Source organism: Oncorhynchus tshawytscha, linkage group LG11 (assembly GCF_018296145.1).
Source record: "Oncorhynchus tshawytscha isolate Ot180627B linkage group LG11, Otsh_v2.0, whole genome shotgun sequence".
NCBI lineage: Eukaryota > Metazoa > Chordata > Actinopteri > Salmoniformes > Salmonidae > Oncorhynchus > Oncorhynchus tshawytscha.
The window spans coordinates 12946873-12968714 of NC_056439.1; the positions used below are offsets into that span (position 1 = coordinate 12946873).

The 21842-nt window shown below is 44.7% G+C and overlaps 1 protein-coding gene across 1 annotated transcript in view; it reads right to left on the reverse strand.

Annotated features, from left to right (window-relative positions):
- Positions 1-203: 203 nt before the first annotated feature.
- The window catches only part of LOC112234392 (protein FAM193A-like), a 47284-nt gene continuing 25645 nt past the window's right edge, over positions 204-21842 (reverse strand). The window contains 8 exon segments of the mRNA XM_042329790.1: positions 204-1194; positions 3136-3217; positions 3401-4274; positions 4615-4992; positions 5332-5518; positions 12730-13036; positions 15640-15883; positions 16758-16982. Of these exon segments, the coding sequence (XP_042185724.1) occupies positions 1101-1194; positions 3136-3217; positions 3401-4274; positions 4615-4992; positions 5332-5518; positions 12730-13036; positions 15640-15883; positions 16758-16982 (2391 nt within the window). The 3' untranslated portion in view covers positions 204-1100.

Here is a 21842-nt window from a genome sequence, read left to right on the forward strand (position 1 = left end):
TTTACAATCTCCACCAGAGGAGGACCATCTAGGTATGAAGGTGAGAATGGATCTCCCCTATACATTTGGGGAAAATGTAAAATTTAAAAATACTCCTAAATTAAACTATACTAAATATATACCCCCCACACACACACACACACACACACACACACTGCATTAAAGATGCACCACCAAGGAAATAAGCACAGACAAGACACACATCCTGCCATACTACTGTATTCCATCTTTCAAAAAAGAAAGATAAGATTTTAATATTACTTAACAATATGTTAAAAGGTAGCCAGTTTGGCTTCAGTGTTAATACAATATACACTATAACAGATTGATAGTGTGCATTGTTCTTTTCTTCAATTTCATTCTGAAAGTACTGTGATACAAGCTGGATACAAGTCAAAAATAGGAAAAAAGAAAAAAAACAGGTACACTTTTACTTATCGGTTTTGTTAAATGGAACTGAAAAAACAAAAAAAAGAACGTTGTCAAATAATTAAGCCAAGTTCCTCTCTGTGAAGTGAAGGTTGTAGGGGCAGGGGAGAGTGCGGCAGACCATGCCCATTCCCTTGTCAGTTAACTGAATGAGATGCCGTGCGAGGAATCGTGGGTAACAAGGGGATAGTAAGCCACAGTAACTGAATGAGAGGCTTTAGTTTAATTCATTAGATACATCTCTTTTTCTCCAATTTTTTTTCCATGTGTGTCTGATTTCAGAAAGCATACATAGTAAGCATCTTTTGACTATGAATCAGCCCAAAAAAGAAAATGAATTTCAGAACATGGCTTTAAGTCAAGAGAAATGCCCCTCAGACTAAAAGCACACAAACAAGCAATAAAAAAAAAAAACAAGTAGAAAGTAGCATTTTGTCATTTTTCTTGTGTAATTTCATTGAAAAAAACAAAAAAAAAACAATTCTCTCAAGAGTTTGAGAGGATCTGCTTGATGGGTTCATGGTAGAACCGCACAGCAACAAGGAACAAGGCAGCGTGGGTGGGCACAGCAGGGCTAGGTGATGACGGGGTCTGTGATAGCAGTCTGCATGGGGGGGGTGCTGATTGCTTCCTGCCACAGTTTCTTTTTCTTTGCCCTACGGGAGGTCCCATCAGTGGGCGGCGAACGTTGCTTTCTTCAAGCTAAAGTTGGACCAGTTGATGGACAGCCGTTGTCGGGTCTGCCTGGCGGAATCCAAGCAGAACCTGGAGTGGAGGGAGGGAGGGAGAGCGATGGGGAGTTAAAGATCTACTCTAAGCAACATTTTCCACTAGGGGCATTTGGAGGAGGGAAGTAAGCTCAAGCTAACTACCAATTATCTCTCCTTCCTCCTGAAGTGTGCATTTGTTCACTTCCCTTCACTGATTTGAAAGGACTCCACCAATCTAATGCTTTTGTATTTATGGGAAGTGGTGAAAAAGTGCACACTTTCTCTCCACGCCCACAAGCATAAGCTTAGGAATACAAGTCATTTCTTTTAACATTTTGGGGGGATTTAATGACAAATTGATTCACATAATAGATTATGCATAAACTCAGCAACAAAAAAAACATCCCCTTTTCAGGATCCTGTCTTTCAAGGATAATTCGTAAAAATCCTAAGAACTTCCCAGATCTTCATTGTAAAGGGTTTAAACACTGTTTCCCATGCTTGTTCAATGAACCATAAACAATTAATGAACATGCACCTGTGGAACTGTCGTTAAGACACTAACCACTTATAGACGGTAGGCAATTAAGGTCACAGTTATGAAAACTTAGGACACTAAAGAGGCCTTTCTACTGACTCTGAAAAACACCAAAAAGAAACATGCCCAGGGCCCCTGCTCATCTGTGTGAACGTGCCTTAGGCATGCTGCAAGGAGGCATGAGGACTGCAGATGTGGCCAGGGCAATAAATTGCAATGTCCGTACTGTGAGACGCCGAAGACAGCAATACAGAGAGACAAGACGGACAGTTGATCGTAGTGGCAGACCACGTGTAACAACACCTGCACAGGATCGGTACATCGGAACATCACACCTGCGGGACAGGTATAGGATGGCAACAACTGCCCAAATTACATCAGGAACGCACAATCCCTCTATCAGTGCTCAGACTGTCCGTAATAGGCTGTGAGAGGCTGGACTGAGGGCTTGTAGGTCTGTTGTAAGGCAGGTCCTCACCAGACATCACCGTAACAACATTGCCTATAGCCACAAACCCACCGTCGCTCAACCAGGCAGGACTGGCAAAGAGTGCTCTTCACTGACGATTTTCGTCTCACCAGAGGTGATGGTCGGATTCGTTTTTATATTCGAAGGAATGAGAGTTACACCGAGGCCTGTACTCTGGAGCAGGATTGATATAGAGGTGGAGGGTCCGTCATGGTCTGAGGCGGTGTGTCACAGCATCATCAGACTGATCTTGTCGGCATTGCAGGCAATCGCAACGCTGTGCGTTACAGGGAAGACATCCTCCTCCCTCATGTGGTACCCTTCCTGCAGGCTCATCCTGACAGCATGACAATGCCACCAGCCATACTGCTCGTTCTTGTGTGTGATTTCCTGCAAGACAGGAATGTCAGTGTTCTGCCATGGCCAGCGAATAGCCCGGATCTCAATCCCATTGAGCACGTCTGGGACCTGTTGGATTGGAGGGTGAGGGCTAGGGCCATTCCCCCCAGAAATGTCCAGGAACTTGCAGGTGCCTTGGTGGAAGAATAGGATAACATCTCACAGCAAGAACTGGTAAATCTGGTGCAGTCCACAAGGAGATGCACTGCAGTACTTAATGCAGCTGGTAGCCACACCAGATACTGACTTAATTTAGATTTTGATCCCCCCTTTGTTCAGGGACACATTATTCCATTTCTGTTAGTCACGTCTGTGGAACTTGTTCAGTTTGTCTCAGTTGTTGAATCTTATGTTCATACAACTATTTATACATGTTAAGTTTGCTGAAAATAAACACAGTTGACAGTGAGGACATTTCTTTTTTTTGCTGAGTTTATAAACCATCCAGCTTCACTTCAAGCCAGATTCAATTGCAATACTTTGCAGCTAAGCTTTCGGACGGATCATTTAAGCATTTTTATCTTTAAACAAAGCTTTATGGAGTCAATGCAAAGCAAGAGTCATTTGAGTGAATAGAATTAGGCCCGTACCTTTTGAAATACTCCACCTCCCTCTCAGTCTCGTCCATGTCAGTACTGTCCAGATCAATGTCTTTGGGCAGGAAAACATCATCTGCAATAAGAGAACACTCGGTCACAAAATGCCAAGTTAACAATTGTAAATGTATGTTTCACATTGTCCCCGTCTCAATATGTCTGGATGTTGTATGCTGCACTTCTGCAGCCCTGAAACTAACCATCCTACAGGGATAAATAAAACTGCACAACATAACCTAGCAGAGCATAGCATGCTGACCTATTGAGTTGCTCATCTTGTCAGCCTTCTTTTTCTTGTTCTTCTTGGACTTGGCCTTGGGCTGGGGGGATTCTGCGCTGAGGAGTTTGCCGTTCTGCTGGGGCTGCTCCGTCTGTGAGGCAGGGGGTAGGGAGGGCTCCTTCAAGGGTCCGCTCCTCTCCTCTTTCGCCTGGCTCGCCGACTGCTGATGGTGCTGCCTTTTCCCGTTGCTCCTCTCCTCCTTCCTGGGTCCCGGTGCCAGAGGGGCGACCGGATCTTCTGCGGGAGGCCTGGGTCGGGTCACTTTGACGTCTGGTGGTAGTTGTGGTGTACTGTTGGTGGTGGTCGCCTCTGGCATTTTCTTGACCATCATTGTCTCGCTGGCGGATTGCCCGATTGGCTGCTGCTGTTTTGGCTTGGCTTTGCCATTGGCCTCCGTCGGTTGGCGTGCGGCGGAGGAGCCGTTGAGAAGAAAGGGGGCTGGGGAGTTGGGGGCATTTTGGGTGAAAAGGGCCGGAGTAAGGGCTTTCTCCCTGCTGCTCTTTGGGCTGTGCTGTGAGGGGGGAGGCCGGGGCTGGGGTCGGTGCTCCACTCGGGGATCCTTGTGGCCAGGGAGGTGCATGAGGCTGTGCAGGAGCTGGCCCTTGCCGTTGCGGAGGTTCTCCAGGACGTTCTGGGCCGTCTGTTTGAGGGGCTGGGGGTTGTTCTGAGGTACGGGGGCAGGGAGCGGGGTGGCGAGCTCCTTGGCCTTATCCTTTTTCTTCTTGGTGGCGCGGAGGTGCTGCAACTCTTGCAGCCGGAGGAGTTCCCGTTGGAGGGCCTCCTCCTCCTCCTCCTGACGCCGCCGCTCCTGCTGCTCGCGGACCTCCGCCTCCAGACGCACCTTCTCCTCCATCTGACACACACACAGACAGACACACACACACAGTTCATATCCAGTTGGTCCTTTGCTTCATTTAATAACAAAAAAATGGTTTGAACCAACTCCCCTTTTCAACTAATTCCCTTGCACCAATGTTAAAATGAAACCTGAAGGGTTAGTTCAGCCCAAAATCAAATACTAAAACATATCATGTGTGGATTATCAGTGCAACTATAGACCACTTTTGAGGTTAAAATGCCTGGGGTGAACTATTACTTTAAAGTGACACTTTAATCACAACACTGTCGTCTAAACAACAAGGGGTAACACTTGAAACACCTTCAATATGTTGTAAAACTCTTTAAATCACTACCTTCTTCTGTTTGTGGCGGGCCCGCTTGGCAGCCTTGGAGCTGGAGGCAGGCTTGTTGTCGCTGGCACTGTTGATGAACTGCAGCAGGTCCTCCACCAGCCGATGGTCCTCCACCCGCCGGGGGTCCTCCACCCGCCGGGGGTCCTCCACCCGCCGGGGGTCCTCCACCCGCCGGGGGTCCTCCACCCGCCGGGGGTCCTCCACCCGCCGGGGGTCCTCCACCCGCCGGGGGTCCTCCATGCCGTCGGCGGCGCTGTCACGCTCCACCACGGCTGGCTGCTCCTCCCTCTTGGGCTGCTCCTCCTTCCGCTTGGTCAGACGGAGGCGCAGCTTCTCACGCATTTCCGCGTAGTTGCGGCTGGTGGGCGCCGCCGGGGGCTAGGGGAGGAAACAAGGAAATAGTGTTAGATTATTCTGGTAGTTTTGAGTTGAATTGTGTTTGAATATCAGAGCCCTCAATACTATCTGAGGTGAGTTACCCCCATACAATGTCAAATGTGTCAGGGACCTAATCAAAAGTTCTATTGAAAGTGCCAGCTCTCTAGACAGTGTCCAGCAGGCCATTCTAGTAAAGATTTACATACTGTATTCTACATAATGTCAGTCTATGTCAGTAAATACTATTACAGACTTCTGTTTCTGACTTTTCTGCAAGTTGATACATAGTAATATACTCATATTAGTACATGAGTATATGCGTATGTGTGCATGACTCACCCCGCCGTGGCCAAAGAACTCGCAGTAGCAGCAGTCACAGTACTTCCCTTCCTTCTGGTTGGTGGAGGTGGAGGTGGAGGAGCTGTGCTCCGAGCAGCTGTCCTCGTCCTGGCTCTCCTCCCCGTCGTAGCCCTGGTGGTCGTACGCCCCGTTTCCCTCACAACGGTGGCCCTCACACTCGGGGTCACTAGACGGGGTCAAACGCCAAGGTCAAAATGTCAATGTCATGCCAATATGTAGTAGTTGAAGCCCCGGTAGGTGAATTTCACCCAATAAATATCAGAACATTCTGTACTGTCAAATAAAGTGCTTCCAATTGAATGTATTTGTTTTACCAGAAGGAACCTCAGTTCTGACAAGTCGGATAAGACAAAGATCTATAGTAAACATATAACCAGCAACATTCACACACGACTGATACAAATGCTTACAAGGTACAGTGCCTTGCGAAAGTATTCGGCCCCCTTGAACTTTGCGACCTTTTGCCACATTTCAGGCTTCAAACATAAAGATATAAAACAGTATTTTTTTGTGAAGAATCAACAACAAGTGGCACACAATCATGAAGTGGAACGACATTTATTGGATATTTCAAACTTTTTTAACAACTGAAAAATTGGGCGTGCAAAATTATTCAGCCCCTTAAGTTAATAATTTGTAGCGCCACCTTTTGCTGCGATTACAGCTGTAAGTCGCTTGGGGTATGTCTCTATCAGTTTTGCACATCGAGAGACTGAAATTTTTCCCATTCCTCCTTGCAAAACAGCTCGAGCTCAGTGAGGTTGGATGGAGAGCATTTGTGAACAGCAGTTTTCAGTTCTTTCCACAGATTCTCGATTGGATTCAGGTCTGGACTTTGACTTGGCCATTCTAACACCTGGATATGTTTATTTTTGAACCATTCCATTGTAGATTTTGCTTTATGTTTTGGATCATTGTCTTGTTGGAAGACAAATCTCCGTCCCAGTCTCAGGTCTTTTGCAGACTCCATCAGGTTTTCTTCCAGAATGGTCCCGTATTTGGCTCCATCCATCTTCCCATCAATTTTAACCATCTTCCCTGTCCCTGCTGAAGAAAAGCAGGCCCAAACCATGATGCTGCCACCACCATGTTTGACAGTGGGAATGGTGTGTTCAGGGTGATGAGCTGTGTTGCTTTTACACCAAACATAATGTTTTGCATTGTTGCCAAAACGTTCAATTTTGGTTTCATTTGGTTTCACCTTCTTCCACATGTTTGGTGCGTCTCCCAGGTGGCTTGTGGCAAACTTTAAACAACACTTTTTATGGATATCTTTAAGAAATGGCTTTCTTCTTGCCACTCTTCCATAAAGGCCAGATTTGTGCAATATACGACTGATTGTTGTCCTATGGACAGAGTCTCCCACCTCAGCTGTAGATCTCTGCAGTTCATCCAGAGTGATCATGGGCCTCTTGGCTGCATCTCTGATCAGTCTTCTCCTTGTATGAGCTGAAAGTTTAGAGGGACGGCCAGGTCTTGGTAGATTTGCAGTGGTCTGATACTCCTTCCATTTCAATATTATCGCTTGCACAGTGCTCCTTGGGATGTTTAAAGCTTGGGAAATCTTTTTGTATCCAAATCCGGCTTTAAACTTCTTCACAACAGTATCTCGGACCTGCCTGGTGTGTTCCTTGTTCTTCATGATGCTCTCTGCGCTTTTAACAGACCTCTGAGACTATCACAGTGCAGGTGCATTTATACGGAGACTTGATTACACACAGGTGGATTGTATTTATCATCATTAGTCATTTAGGTCAACATTGGATCATTCAGAGATCCTCACTGAACTTCTGAGAGAGTTTGCTGCACTGAAAGTAAAAGGGGCTGAATAATTTTGCACGCCCAATTTTTCAGTTTTTGATTTGTTAAAAAAGTTTGAAATATCCAATAAATGTCGTTCCACTTCATGATTGTGTCCCATTTGTTGTTGATTCTTCACAAAAAAATACAGTTTTATATCTTTATGTTTGAAGCCTGAAATGTGGCAAAAGGTCGCAAAGTTCAAGGGGCCGAATACTTTCGCAAGGCACTGTATACGCAAGATAAATGTGGGGCACAAATATCTACTTCATTAAAGAGCTGTGCTACACAAGATAAATATACTGTAAGTCACACAAATACATTTTTCACTTAAACACCGTACTGATACCGATACAAACTGTTAGTAGCGCTCTTGGTTTTAAGAGGTAAAAGTCCTGAGCCGGTTCCCTGATGACAGTACTGCATATTGGTTGTCCAGTGGATGTGTAAGATCCAAAATAATTTCTTTACCATTCTTATGTGTGCGCTCTTTGTAAATATAGGCAAGCCTTTTGCCTTCTCCCGACAATCTTACCATTGACCTGCACAACTCTCTAGGATATTCTGACTTGCCCATGTGAGGGAGCCAAACCAGGCAACTACACTAAATGTTAAGACAGGCTCAATAAAACAATCTGTAAAAGGACAAACAGATTTACATCAGGCCTTCTAAGTTTACGAAGGAAGTACAGTCTGGATTGGTATTTAGATAACACTGTCCCAAAGTTGGCTCCTAAGTTCAGCTTGTTGTTAACTATTGTACTGATGGTGATTGACTTGGAGCTCGACGGCATGATCAGCTAGACGGCCGCCTCCTAAAGTCCATGATTAGGTCTTTGGATTTCAGCACCAGAGGTCAAACTTGTCCACTGTGGACTGAATCAGGTCATCAGAATCAGATGTGCCAAGATTAATTGTCATCTGAGTATTTTATGTACTGCATGTTCTCTCAGGGCAGGTGCTCCTACAGTCCTCCGTATAGTGTAACCAGGACAGGAGAGATGATTGAGCCCTATGCTGCACTCACAGTTGAATCTCACCAACGGTGGTCTATTTGACAAAAAATATAAAATCCACAGAATGAGTTTAGGACTTAGGTTCATATTCAAAAGTTTCTGATCCATTAGATATGGCTGTATAGTGCTAAAAACACTAGAAAAGGCCAGAAACACCGTCCAGGCATAGGACTTAGCAAGGTGTAGTACAGTAGGAACACAAGAACATCATCCACCCCATTGCTTATAGGCAAATTGAAGGGGGTTTGTATGTGGGAGAGAACCAAACACTCCAAATGTTTCATTATGACAGGTGTTGGAAATCGCTGAGGACAGCAGAGCGGATCTTCTTGGGCACTGGGAGTACGATGGATGGTTTCCACAGGGCTGGTACTGTATGCTCCCTCAGTGAGCGATTGAACAGCTCACAGAACACACCTGACAATTCCTTGTGGCAGGAATTCAGTTGCTGATGTTATCTGGGGCAGTTTTGTTTACTGACATTTGATTTAACTCCCTATCAACATATGTTTCCTCTATAACCAAATCAGCTTCCCTTGATAAAAATTCACACAACATCTCATCCTCCTCAGTACTGAAGTCCAGACTATCTAACCTAGAATAAAAAGTGTTCAGACTCTTGGAAAACTCTATGCAATGGTCTTTTGATTGGACATTGAGCTCAGTGTGGTTAGTTGGTAGTCCAGAGAGGGTTTTAGGCCCTTCCAAGTACCCCTCATCTTTCCATCTAATCTAATCCTTCACCCTTTTCTTTGTAACCCTTTTTGCTTATTTTATTGGTCTGTTCAGCTTCAGCTGAATACGCTTTGAGTCCATCCCTATTACCAGAGGAAAATGCTATTTATTTTCTAATTTAATGTAATTTCCGGTTCCTTTGTAATGCAGGAAATATTATTTGAAAACACTTTTAGAAGAGACCACTGTATCCTCACAAAAATTTATATAATCAGACAAAGCCTCTAAAGTCTCATCCAGTGTGACATTTTCTGAGAACAGTCCAAATCTGTGCTGTCAAAGCAGTCTCGCAGCACTGTCCTGGATGTTTCATTCCACTGTTTTGACTTAAAGATTTATAGACCATTCCCTCTCTGTAGTTTAGTTTGGTAGGCTGGTATGAGGTGGACTGCATTATGAGCCGCAGTGAGTAGAGGAGCCTTCTGAATAGACTGGTGTTTTACTACCCCATGTTGCACATGTAACATATTGCTGATAAGAAGGAAGAGTCTTTTTGAGAGTAGAGCTGTTGAAAACACCCAGTTTTACTAAAATCAGGGAGTCCGGGTGATTTTGACTATGCGCTGCACGCAAGAAGAGATAACGTCTGCAGTGCAAGTAACATTGGCTGTGGGTAGTACATAGACAAGAATGATAAAGAACTGATCGAATTCACAGGGCAGGTACTTTGGTCTGAAGAAGGATAGTAGCGCCACATCTGATGAGCAGTGCGATTCCAGAGTGCTACAATTTACTACAATGCAAGCTAGATCTACTCTGGCTTTTATAAAGCTAGCCAATGTCAGTTAGCTCCACACTCCAGCTGAGACTTCATTCGTACTACGACAGTGGATATGCTCGGTTGCCTGCCTCTAACTCTATGAGGGATGTAGCACGTGGCGAGTCGAACACCGAATTCGTGATCGAGACAATGCTGAAAAATCTAAAAAGCGATGGGCGATTCAGTGCCACATTTTTATTTGTGCCCAAATCAAAATTAATTTAGAGTTATCTTGCAAATTCAGCAGGCTATGGTGTGAAATAGGCCGTTAGAAGTGCGGTCTCTTTTAATCTGGCCCTCAAACCATCATGGTCACCTAATAATCCCCAGTTTACAATTGGCTCATTCATCCCCCTCATCTCCCCTGTAACTAATCCCCAGGTCGTTGCTGTAAATGAGAATGTGTTCTCAGTCAATTTACCTGGTAAAATAACGGATAAATAAAATAAAAAATATTACGTAGCTTTAATGTTGTCTTTGGTGTGCTGATCAATGCAACAGTAGCCCCCCCCACTCCTAAAATAATTGTATTAGCCTAGGTCATACAAAGGTGTGTGAAGTTTCAAAGGCATTTTGTCATTAATAAATGTATAATGTGCTAGGTATTCTAACATTACTATAGTTAAAATAATAAATACAATATTTACTCAGTCCTCTTCTTCAATTAAAGGGGATGATGACAATCTTTCAGAGAGGGAGGGATTATGATTTCATTGGTCCTCAAACCACAGCTCAGACACGTCATTCAAGGTAAATGGAGTTAGCCTGACCCGGAGCAAGTTAGTTCTGAATGACTCGTTGCCATAGAAATGTACCACCTCTGCGCTTTTCCCATGTCTAGGTCATGCCTGTATGGCGCTCCGAATCCAGCAAAGCTCAGTTCTGAGTCAATGACGTGTCATCTAACCATGTTTCATTAAGACAGATCAGGTTGGCCTCTCAGTACGCCCATTGGAACTTAACGTTGGCATGTAGCTCATACATTTTATGAAGCATAGAAGGGAGCAATGGGCTTTCAATGTTCTGGTTATGAGTAAGACCTAGCTGTGTAGAAGCCCACTCAAAGCATCAGTGGGTGGTTACAATTTAATGCTCTCCAATAGCCATGAAGCAGTAAGTAGGCAGAAGTTTTGCCTTATTATGATACAGGATCAGACTTTAATTAAATGGGCAATATTAGTCTTTGGGACTGGGGGGCAGTATTGAGTAGCTTGGATAATAATACTCAGGCCCAAAAGCTAAAATATGCATATAATTAGAGATTTGGATAGAAAACACTCTGAAGTTTCTAAAACTGTTTGAATGATGTCTGTCAGTATAACAGAACTCATATGGCAGGCAAAAACCTGAGAAAAAATCCAACCAGGAAGTGGGAAATCTGAGGTTTGTAGTTTTTCAAGTCATTGCCTATTGAATATACAGTGTCTATGGGGTCAAGTTGCACTTCCTAAGGCGTCCACTAGATGTCAGCAGTCTTTAGAACCTTGTTTCAGGCTTCTACTGTGAAGGGGGAGAGAATAAGAGCTGTTTGAGTCAGGTGTCTTGCAGAATGCCATGAGCTAAATCATGCGCTTGGCCATGAGGGGTAGCTGCGTTCCTTTTCATTTCTAAAGACAAAGGAATTGTCCGGTTGAAACATTATTGAAGATTTATGATAAAAACATCCTAAAGATTGACTCTATACATCGTTTGACATGTTTCTACGAACTGTAATATAACTTTTTTGACATTCTGTCTGAACTAAGCGATCGCGCATTGAGCATTTGGATTACTGGGCTAAACGCGCAAACAAAAAGGAGGTATTTGGACATAAACGATGGACTTTATCGAACAAAACAAACATTTATTGTCGAACTGGGATTCCTGGGAGTGCATTCCGATGAAGATCAAAAGGTTAGTGATTAATTTAAATCGCTATTTCTGATTTTTGTGAGCCCTCTCCTTGGCTGGAAAATGGCTGTATGGTTTTCTGTGACTAGGTGCTGCCCTAACAATCGTTAAGTGTGCCGTAAAGCCTATTTGAAATTGGACACTGTGGCTGGATTTACAAGAAGTGTATAATACTTGTATGTTTGAGGAATTGTAATTATGGGATTGTTTTGAATTTGGCGCCCTGCAATTTCACTGGCTGTTGGCGAGGTGGGACGCATATCCCAGAGAAGTTAATGAAGAAAAAAAAAGAAGACGGACATGCCAATGCCTAACCACTGATACAGGCTAGGGTGTCCACCTACTCTGCCCAGAGTAGGTGAAAACGCACTTTCGTGATGACATTTGCCTTCTTTACAGTTTACCAAGACAAATATGATTCTTCCTGTTCTGAATCGTTCTGTGGGTTTTTTCTCTAACATATTGTAATGAAACAGCAGGAAGCAGGTCGAGGGTTCTTGCCCGAAGTCCAGAGCGCTATCGACTGTGCCGCAAAAGCATGCTCGAGCAGCAGAGTCGATATCCACGCTTATAAACCCAGTGTCGTTACACGACTCCCTCCTTTCAAAGAGCGCATCCTCACGATAGCTTGCGACTCAACGTCTTATAGGAACGTGCTCACCGGCCAAGCACACGCAGTCGTGGATGCAAGGTCCGATCCCACTTCCGACACCAATGTAATGAAACAGCAGGGAGCAGGTCTCGAACCCTCGACCTTCTAGCCCGAAGTCCAGCGCGCTATCAACTGTGCCGCAAAAGCACGCTCGAGCAGCAGAGTCGATATCCGCGCTTATAAACCCAGGGTCATTACAATATCATTATATCCAAAACGTCAGATTTTGTAACCTAATAATTCCAATTTAAAAAGCACCGAGCTCTATTGACAGTAGCATAGCTTTCTCGCTGAAACTTTTGAGGATTATACATTTTTTGGTTATCGTCTTCCAAGTCGTTTTCTGCAGGTCGCAAAAAGCATGACACGAGCTGAATTAAAATGTAAAAGGCTTTGAAAATAAAGCTAGCGGTACGCTCAGGCCTTGATATTTTCTCATCACTCTAATGGTCAATGTTAGTATCAGGAGTAGGTTAATCTGATCTTAGATTTGTGATAAAAGGAAACTTAAACAAGGGAATGACCTGCACACGCTGGGCGGGGCGCTAATGGCCCCGTCGGCTGGGGCGGCGGCAGGCGGCTCGGCTGGGGACAGGCACATGCCCTGGTGGTAGGCCTCCATGAAGCCTGGGGCTGGGGTGGCCGTCGTTAGGAAGGGCTGCGAGCCCATGCTGGGGTAGTGGTGCTGGGCGGTGCTACCAGGCGCAGGTGGCAGGGCTGGGCCAGATGAGAGGGGAGGGAGGGAGGCCAGACCCGTGGGGCTGTTCCTAGGGACGATAGGGCCAGGTTGTTGCCTATGGTCCTCTTTACCTATATTGTGAAATACATCACCTGGCAGAGACAGAAAAAAAATGCATTTGAAATGATGCACATTCAGCAGCTGGTCAGTGAAGATCGGAGACAATTTACATGAAGTGATCTCAAATGCCTCAATGGAGGAAATACATTTACAATCTATCAACACTAAGTCACACCCATGTTTTTGTGTCATCAGGTATATTCTGACCTCTGCGTGTCTATTGTGTATTTGGAACATGTTAAATTACAATCAATACTACAAACACTTTCCCTTTCTCAAGCAGCTTTCCTGTGACATCAGTACAGATCAAGGAGATGTCAATGAGAGGAAGCTAATTCAGGCCATTGAAACGCAGCCTTGGGGCTAGTGACTGCTAGCCGTAAGCACCCCTCCCCCCACTTTGTCACATACAATGGGGCAAAAGAGTATTTAGTCAGCCACCAAATGTGCATGTTTTCCCACTTAAAAAGATGAGGCCTGTAATTTTCATCATTAGGTACACTTCAACTATGACAGACAAAATTAGAAAAAAATATATCCAGAAAATCACATTGTAGGATTTTCAATTAATTTATTTGCAAATTATGGTGGAAAATAAGTATTTGGTCAATAACAAAAGTTTCTCAATACTTTGTTATATACCCTTTGTTGGCAATGACAGGGGTCAAATGTTTTCTGTAAGTCTTCACAAGGTTTTCACACACTGTTGCTGGTATTTTGGCCCATTCCTCCATGCAGATCTCCTCTAGAGCAGTGATGTTTTGGGGCTGTGCTGGGCAACATGGACTTTCAACTCCCTCCAAAGATTTTCTATGGGGTTGAGATCTGGAGACTGGCTAGGCCACTCCAGGACCTTGAAATGCTTCTTACGAAGCCACTCCTTCGTTGCCCGGGCGGTGTGTTTGGGATCATTGTCATGCTGAAAGACCCAGCCACGTTTCATTTTCAATGCCCTTGCTGATGGAAGGAGGTTTTCACTCAAAATCTCACGATACATGGCCCCATTCATTCTTTCCTTTACACGGATCAGTCGTCCTGGTCCCTTTGCAGAAAAACAGCCCCAAAGCATGATGTTTCCACCCCCAGGTTTCACAGTAGGTATGGTGTTCTTTGGATGCAACTCAGCATTCTTTGTCCTCCAAACACGACGAGTTGAGTTTTTACCAAAAAGTTATATTTTGGTTTCATCTGACCATATGACATTCTCCCAATCTTCTTCTGGATCATCCAAATGCTCTCTAGCAAACTTCAGACGGGCCTGGACATGTACTGGCTTAAGCAAGGGGACACGTTTGGCACTGCAGGATTTGAGTCCCTGGCGGTGTAGTGTGTTACTGATGGTAGGCTTTGTTAATTTGGTCCCAGCTCTCTGCAGGTCATTCACTAGGTACCCCCGTGTGGTTCTGGGATTTTTGCTCACCGTTCTTGTGATCATTTTGACCCCACGGGGTGAGATCTTGCGTGGAGCCCCAGATCGAGGGAGATTATCAGTGGTCTTGTATGTCTTCCATTTCCTAATAATTGCTCCCACAGTTGATTTCTTCAAACCAAGCTGCTTACCTATTGCAGATTCAGTCTTCCCAGCCTGGTGCAGGTCTACAATTTTGTTTCTGGTGTCCTTTGACAGCTCTTTGGTCTTGGCCATAGTGGAGTTTGGAGTGTGACTGTTTGAGGTTGTGGACAGGTGTCTTTTATACTGATAACAAGTTCAAACAGGTGCCATTAATACAGGTAACGAGTGGAGGACAGAGGAGCCTCTTAAAGAAGAAGTTACAGGTCTGTGAGAGCCAGAAATCTTGCTTGTTTGTAGGTGACCAAATACTTATTTTCCACCATAATTTGCAAATAAATTCATTAAAAATCCTACAATGTGATTTTCATGATTTTTTTTCTCATTTTGTCTGTCATAGTTAAAGTGTACATATGATGAAAATTACAGGCCTCTCTCATCTTTTCAAGTGGGAGAACATGCACAATTGGTGGCTGACTAAATACTTTCTTGCCCCACTATGTACAGATCAACAAGACATGGAGATGAAGTAGACTATGCAGATATGGCTCTGCTCCAATACCCACACTAGCATACTTCTTAAAGCTTCTGCATGCAAGAGTGTATTATGAAGACATTGTGATATTATTGTTTGTTTTGGACTGTTTGTTCGGGCACTATTATTTTTTGTTGTTGAGGCAAAACGAAGTCGGTAGCCGAAGTCTACGCCCCTTCGTTGGTGATTGGTCAACAGTAGGTATTCTTCAAGCCTTTGTTGTCCTTCTACAACATACTTTTTAATTGAGAAATGCTGCACCAAACATCTTAGTTAAATGTAAAATTGCACGACTAAGATCGTTGTCAAAAACATCAAAATTAATGGACGGATTTCTTGAGCTCTTAGATGAATTCTGACTACAGCTTCTCAAAATGGACAAACAGTACTACTGCTGCTTTTATCAAATATTTCAAGCGAAGATCGTTTAAGGGAGTACGCGAGCACACTAGTTCGGTTATGAAGCATGCTGACGCCTTTAGAATTAACCAAACATATACATGTGGTGGTGTGTTAGTATGGATACTGGAGTGTAGCAGTGTGCCATCGGGCTAGCCCAAAGCTGCGCTCCTCCTCCTCTTCAGTTTTACCTAAGGAGTTGGGTCTTTTAGATGAAACTTGGATGTGATTATTACTTGACTGGACAGTGGTTGCCGTGCAGGAGACTGAGGCGGTGGAGGCAGAGGTGGCCATCACCACTTTGTTGGCCTCCAGGAAGGCATCTTGGAAATTGTAGAGACACTTCTTCTTGGCGGTGTTCTTCCTCTCCCTGGGCAGGGGCTGTTGCTGCTCCGACGGCAAGGGGGGTGAAGGGCGGTGGACTCGGCCGAGGCGGTGTGGGCATGGTCCCCATAGCCCGAGGAGGGGAGGGGCACACCGGGGTGGTGGGGTGATCCCAGCATGTCCCCTGGAGATGAAGGCAAACATTTTATTTGTATTTATTTCACCTTTATTTAACCAGGCAAGTAAATTAAGAACAAATTCTTATTTACAAGGATGGCCTGGCAAAAAACATGTGCAAGATCCTGTGTAAGTCTAAAGATTTAGACGGGTGAGAAAGAACATCGGACAAACAATAAGGATGGCTGTCACTGTACACAAAGTTCAAGAGTACATTGAATTCTATAGCACGAGGGTGGAACAATTCTACTATAGTAGAATGAACACTGAACCTTGTCGGGACCCATCCTTGTGTAAACTACAGAGACCAACTCAGAAGGAGGAGGAGCTGGGGGAAGGAGGCTGAAATGGGAGTGGAATGGGACTCTTACAACAAGATCAGGCATGTAGTTGCAGGCAATGGAGCTGGGAGCTGAAATAAAATAAGCCCCTCCTCCTTTAGCCTACATCAGGGATGGCAGAATCATCCTTCTCTTGGAGAACTACTTGGTATGCAGGCTTTTGCTCCACCCCCATTGTACCACACCTGATTTAGCTAATTAAGATTAATTATTCCGTGTGAGCAGCTGGTTAGTAGAATCAGGCGGGCTATATTAGGTTTTGTAGTGAAAGTCTGCAGTAGGGTAGCTAGCTCCGTGGTAAAGTTCCCACACAGATCTAGGATCAGCTTTCCCTCCCCCAATCTTAACTGTAACCATTTGTGCGGAAAATGCTAAACAGACCCAGTACCAGCGTCAAAGAGCGGTTTCACCCTACACCAGCTCTCCAGGAGGAAGGTTGATCGTCCATGGGCTAGATGAAGAGGTATGTTCTCACCTGGCAGGGGCTCCTGCAGCAGCACTGATGGGTTCCAATTCTTCATCATGGCAGCGTCGCAGATGTTCTCGAACTTGAGCGAGAGGCACTGCAGCGAGCTGTTCCAGTCGCCAGCGCCTCCGCCAAAGCAGTTCTGGTAGACGTGGTCCGGTAGGGAGGGGCTGAAGGCCTGCTGCTTGGGCCCCGTGTGGCTCGATGTGGGGGAAGGGGGGAGAGGCTAGGAACAGGATAGAATAGTTCCGTTTGATCTTACAATCTTGATGGTTGTACAGTTGTCTCATAAAACTGAAGGACCTTGGCGTTACTCTGGACCCTGACCTCTCTTCTGAAGAACATATCAATAATATTTTAAAGAAGAGCAGCTTTTCTCCATCTTAAAAAGAAAGACAACTTTTTGTCCAAAAATTATGCAGAAAGGTTCATCCATGCTTTTGTCACTTCTAGATTAGACTACTGCAATGCTCTACTCCCCGGCTACCCGGATAAAGCACTAAATAAACTTCAGTTAATGCCAAACACGGCTGCTAGAATCTTGGCTAGAATCAAAACATTTGATCATATTACTCCAGTATTGGCTTCCTGTTAAGGCTAGGGCTGATTTCAAGGTTTTACTGCTAACCTACAAAGCATTACATGGGCTCCTACCGTACGCTACAGTCACAAGACGCGAGCCTCCTTATTGTCCCTAGAATTTTTAAGCAAACAGCTGGAGGTAGGACTTTCTCCTGTAGAGCTCCATTTTATGGAATGGTCTGCCTATCCATGTAAGGACGCAGACTCGGTATCAACCTTTAAGTCTTTACTGAAGACTCATCTCTTCAGTAGGTCCTATTTTTTTATTTATTGAACTGTTATTTAACTAGGCAAGTCAGTTAAGAACACATTCTTATTTACTATGATTGAGTGTAGTCTGGCCCAGGGGTGCAAAGGTGAACGGCAAGACACTGGAGTGACGAATCGCCCTTGCCGTTTCTGCTTGGTTGGCTCCCCGCTCTCCACTGGGATTCTCTGCCTCTGCCCAAATTACGCAGGCTGAGTCACTGGCTTACTAGTGCGCCACCATGCCGGCCCTAGGACGGGTGCAGTATCTATGGTGGAATAGTCTGTGCCAGGGGGCTTGGTTCAGTTTATCCTACCTGGTGTATTTATCCTGTCTTATCAGTGGTTCTGTGTGCCTGATGACTCCAGCCTAGCTCCTCTCTAGGGTTCTGCCTATTGAGAGAGCTTTTCCTAGCCAAATAAATGTGATTGATTGATAGTCCTAGACCAATGGAAAATGCTTTTTAATCTTGCTTTTTAGTCCAGGAGTACGCTTAATCTGGGTCCGGGAAAGTGGCCCTTGGTGCTTGGACCCTCAGCCCATATTAATTCTGTGTCTGTGAAAAAAATTGCCAAAGTAATGCCAATAAATGCAATAAGGACACAGAATCAACTATATTTGCTTGGACCCTTAGGCTCACAGGATTTTTTCAATAGTGACAGCTTTTTATAACAACACTTGGCACAACCAAGCTGCAATCCCTCATAGTAGATAGAGGTCGACCGATTAATCGGAATGGCCGATTAATTAGGGCAAATTTCAAGTTTTCATAGAAATCGGTATTTCGGGACACCGATTTGGCCATTTAAAAAAATATTTTTAACACCTTTATTTATCTAGGCAAGTCAGTTAAGAACACATTCTTATTTTCAATGACTGCCTTGGAACGGTGGGTTAACTGCCTCGTTCAGGGGCAGAACGACAGATTTTTACCTTGTTAGCTCGGGGGATTCAATCTTGCAACCTTACAGTTAACTAGTCCAACGCTCTAACCACCTGCCTCTCAATGCACTCCACGAGGAGACTGCCTGTTACGCGAATGCAGTAAGCCAAGGTAAGTTGCTAGCTAGCATTAAACTTATCTTATAAAAAACAATCAATCATAATCACTAGTTAACTACTCATGGTTGATGATATTACTAGTTAATCTAGCGTGTCCTGCGTTGCATATAATCGATGAAATGCGTATCGTTGCTCCAATGTGTACCTATAACCATAAACATCAATGCCTTTCTTAAAATCAATACACAGAAGTATATACATGTATTTTTAAACCTGCATATTTAGCTAAAAGAAATCCAGGTTAGCAGGAAATATTAAATCAAATCAAATTTTATTTGTCACATACACATGGTTAGCAGATGTTAATGCAAGTGTAGCGAAATGCTTGTGCTTCTAGTTCCGACAATGCAGTAATAACCAACAAGTAATCTAACTAACAATTCCAAAACTACTGTCTTATACACACAAGTGTAGGGGGATAAAGAATATGTACATAAAGATATATGAATGAGTGATGGTACAGAGCGGCATAGGCAAGATACAGTAGATGGTATCGAGTACAGTATATACATATGAGATGAGTATGTAAACAAAGTGGCATAGTTAAAGTGGCTAGTGATACATGTATTACATAAAGATGCAGTAGATGATATAGAGTACAGTATATACGTATACATATGAGATGAATAATGTAGGGTATGTAAACATTATATTAGGTAGCATTGTTTAAAGTGGCTAGTGATATATTTTACATAATTTCCCATCAATTCCCATTATTAAAGTGGCTGGAGTTGAGTCAGTGTGTTGGCAGCAGCCACTCAATGTTAGTGGTGGCTGTTTAACAGTCTGATGGCCTTGAGATAGAAGCTGTTTTTCAGTCTCTCGGTCCCAGCTTTGATGCACCTGTACTGACCTCGCCTTCTGGATGATAGCGGGGTGAACAGGCAGTGGCTCGGGTGGTTGTTGTCCTTGATGATCTTTATGGCCTTCCTGTAACATCGGGTGGTGTAGGTGTCCTGGAGGGCAGGTAGTTTGACCCCAGTGATGCGTTGTGCAGACCTCACTACCCTCTGGAGAGCCTTACGGTTGTGGGCGGAGCAGTTGCCGTACCAGGCGGTGATACAGCCCGCCAGGATGCTCTCGATTGTGCATCTGTAGAAGTTTGTGAGTGTTTTTGGTGACAAGCCGAATTTCTTCAGGTCTCCTGAGGTTGAAGAGGCGCTGCTGCGCCTTCTTCACGATGCTGTCTGTGTGGGTGGACCAATTCAGTTTGTCTGTGATGTGTACGCCGAGGAACTTAAAACTTACTACCCTCTCCACTACTGTTCCATCGATGTGGATAGGGGGGTGTTCCCTCTGCTGTTTCCTGAAGTCCACAATCATCTCCTTAGTTTTGTTGACGTTGAGGTTATTTTCCTGACACCACACTCCGAGGGCCCTCACCTCCTCCCTGTAGGCCGTCTCGTCGTTGTTGGTAATCAAGCCTACCACTGTTGTGTCGTCCGCAAACTTGATGATTGAGTTGGAGGCGTGCGTGGCCACGCAGTCGTGGGTGAACAGGGAGTACAGGAGAGGGCTCAGAACGCACCCTTGTGGGGCCCCAGTGTTGTAATCCGTGATTGACTGTAGACCCTGCCACATACCTTGTGTCTGAGCCGTTGAATTGAGATTCTACTTTGTCTCTATACTGACGCTTAGCTTGTTTGATTGCCTTGCGGAGGGAATAGCTACACTGTTTGTATTCGGTCATGTTTCCGGTCACCTTACCCTGATTAAAAGCAGTGGTTCGCGCTTTCAGTTTCACGCAAATGCTGCCATCAATCCACGGTTTCTGGTTTGGGAATGTTTTAAATCGTTGCTATGGGAACGATATCTTCAACGCACGTTCTAATGAACTCGCACACCGAATCAGTGTATTCGTCAGTGTTGTTGTCTGACGCAATATGAAACATATCCCAGTCCACGTGATGGAAGCAGTCTGGGAGAGTGGAATCAGATTGGTCGGACCAGCGTTGGACAGACCTCAGCGTGGGAGCTTCTTGTTTTAGTTTCTGTCTGTAGGCAGGGATCAACAAAATGGAGGCGTGGTCAGCTTTTCCGAAAGGAGGGCGGGGCAGGGCCTTATATGCGTCGCGGAAGTTAGTATAGCAATGATCCAAGGTTTTTCCAGCCCTGGTTGCGCAATCGATATGCTGATACAATTTAGGGAGTCTTGTTTTCAGATTAGCCTTGTTAAAATCCCCAGCTACAATGAATGCAGCCTCAGGATGTGTGGATTCCAGTTTGCAAAGAGTCAAATAAAGTTCGTTCAGAGCCATCGATGTGTCTGCTTGGGGGGGAATATATACGGCTGTGATTATAATCGAAGAGAATTCCCTTGGTAGATAATGCGGTCGACATTTGATTGTGAGGAATTCTAAATCAGGTGAACAGAAGGACTTGAGTTCCTGTATATTGTTGTGGCCACACCACGTGTCGTTAGCCATAAGGCATACGCCCCCGCCCCTCTTCTTACCAGAAAGATGTTTGTTTCTGTCGGGGCGATGCGTGGAGAAACCAGCTGGCTGCACCGACTCCGATAGCGTCTCTCCAGTGAGCCATGTGTCCGTGAAGCAAAGAACGTTACAGTCTCTGATGTCCCTCTGGAATGCTACCCTTGCTCGAATTTCATCAACCTTGTTGTAAAGAGACTGGACATTGGCGAGAAGTATACTGGGGAGTGGTGCACGATGTGCCCGTCTCCGGAGTCTGACCAGAAGACCGCTTCGTTTCCCTCTTTTACGAAGTCGTTTTTTTGGGTCGCCGGCGGGGATCCATTCCGTTGTCCTGGGTGAAAGGCAGAACGCAGGATCCGCTTCGCGAAAGTCATATTCTTGGTCGTACTGATGGTGAGTTGACGCTGTTCTTATATTCAGTAGTTCTTCTCGACTGTATGTAATGAAACCTAAGATGACCTGGGGTACTAATGTAAGAAATAAAACGTAAAAAAACAAAAAACTGCATAGTTTCCTAGGAACGCGAAGCGAGGTGGCCATCTCTGTCGGCGCCGGAAATCAACCAGGTGAAATTGTGTTCATTGCACGCAGAGTCAGCGTATATGCAACAGTTTGGGCCGCCCAATTTGCCAGAATTGGACATAATTATGACATAACATTGAAGGTTGTGCAATGTAACAGGAATATTTAGACTTATGGATGCCACCCGTTAGATAAAATACGGAACGGTTCCGTATTTCACTGAAAGAATAAACGTCTT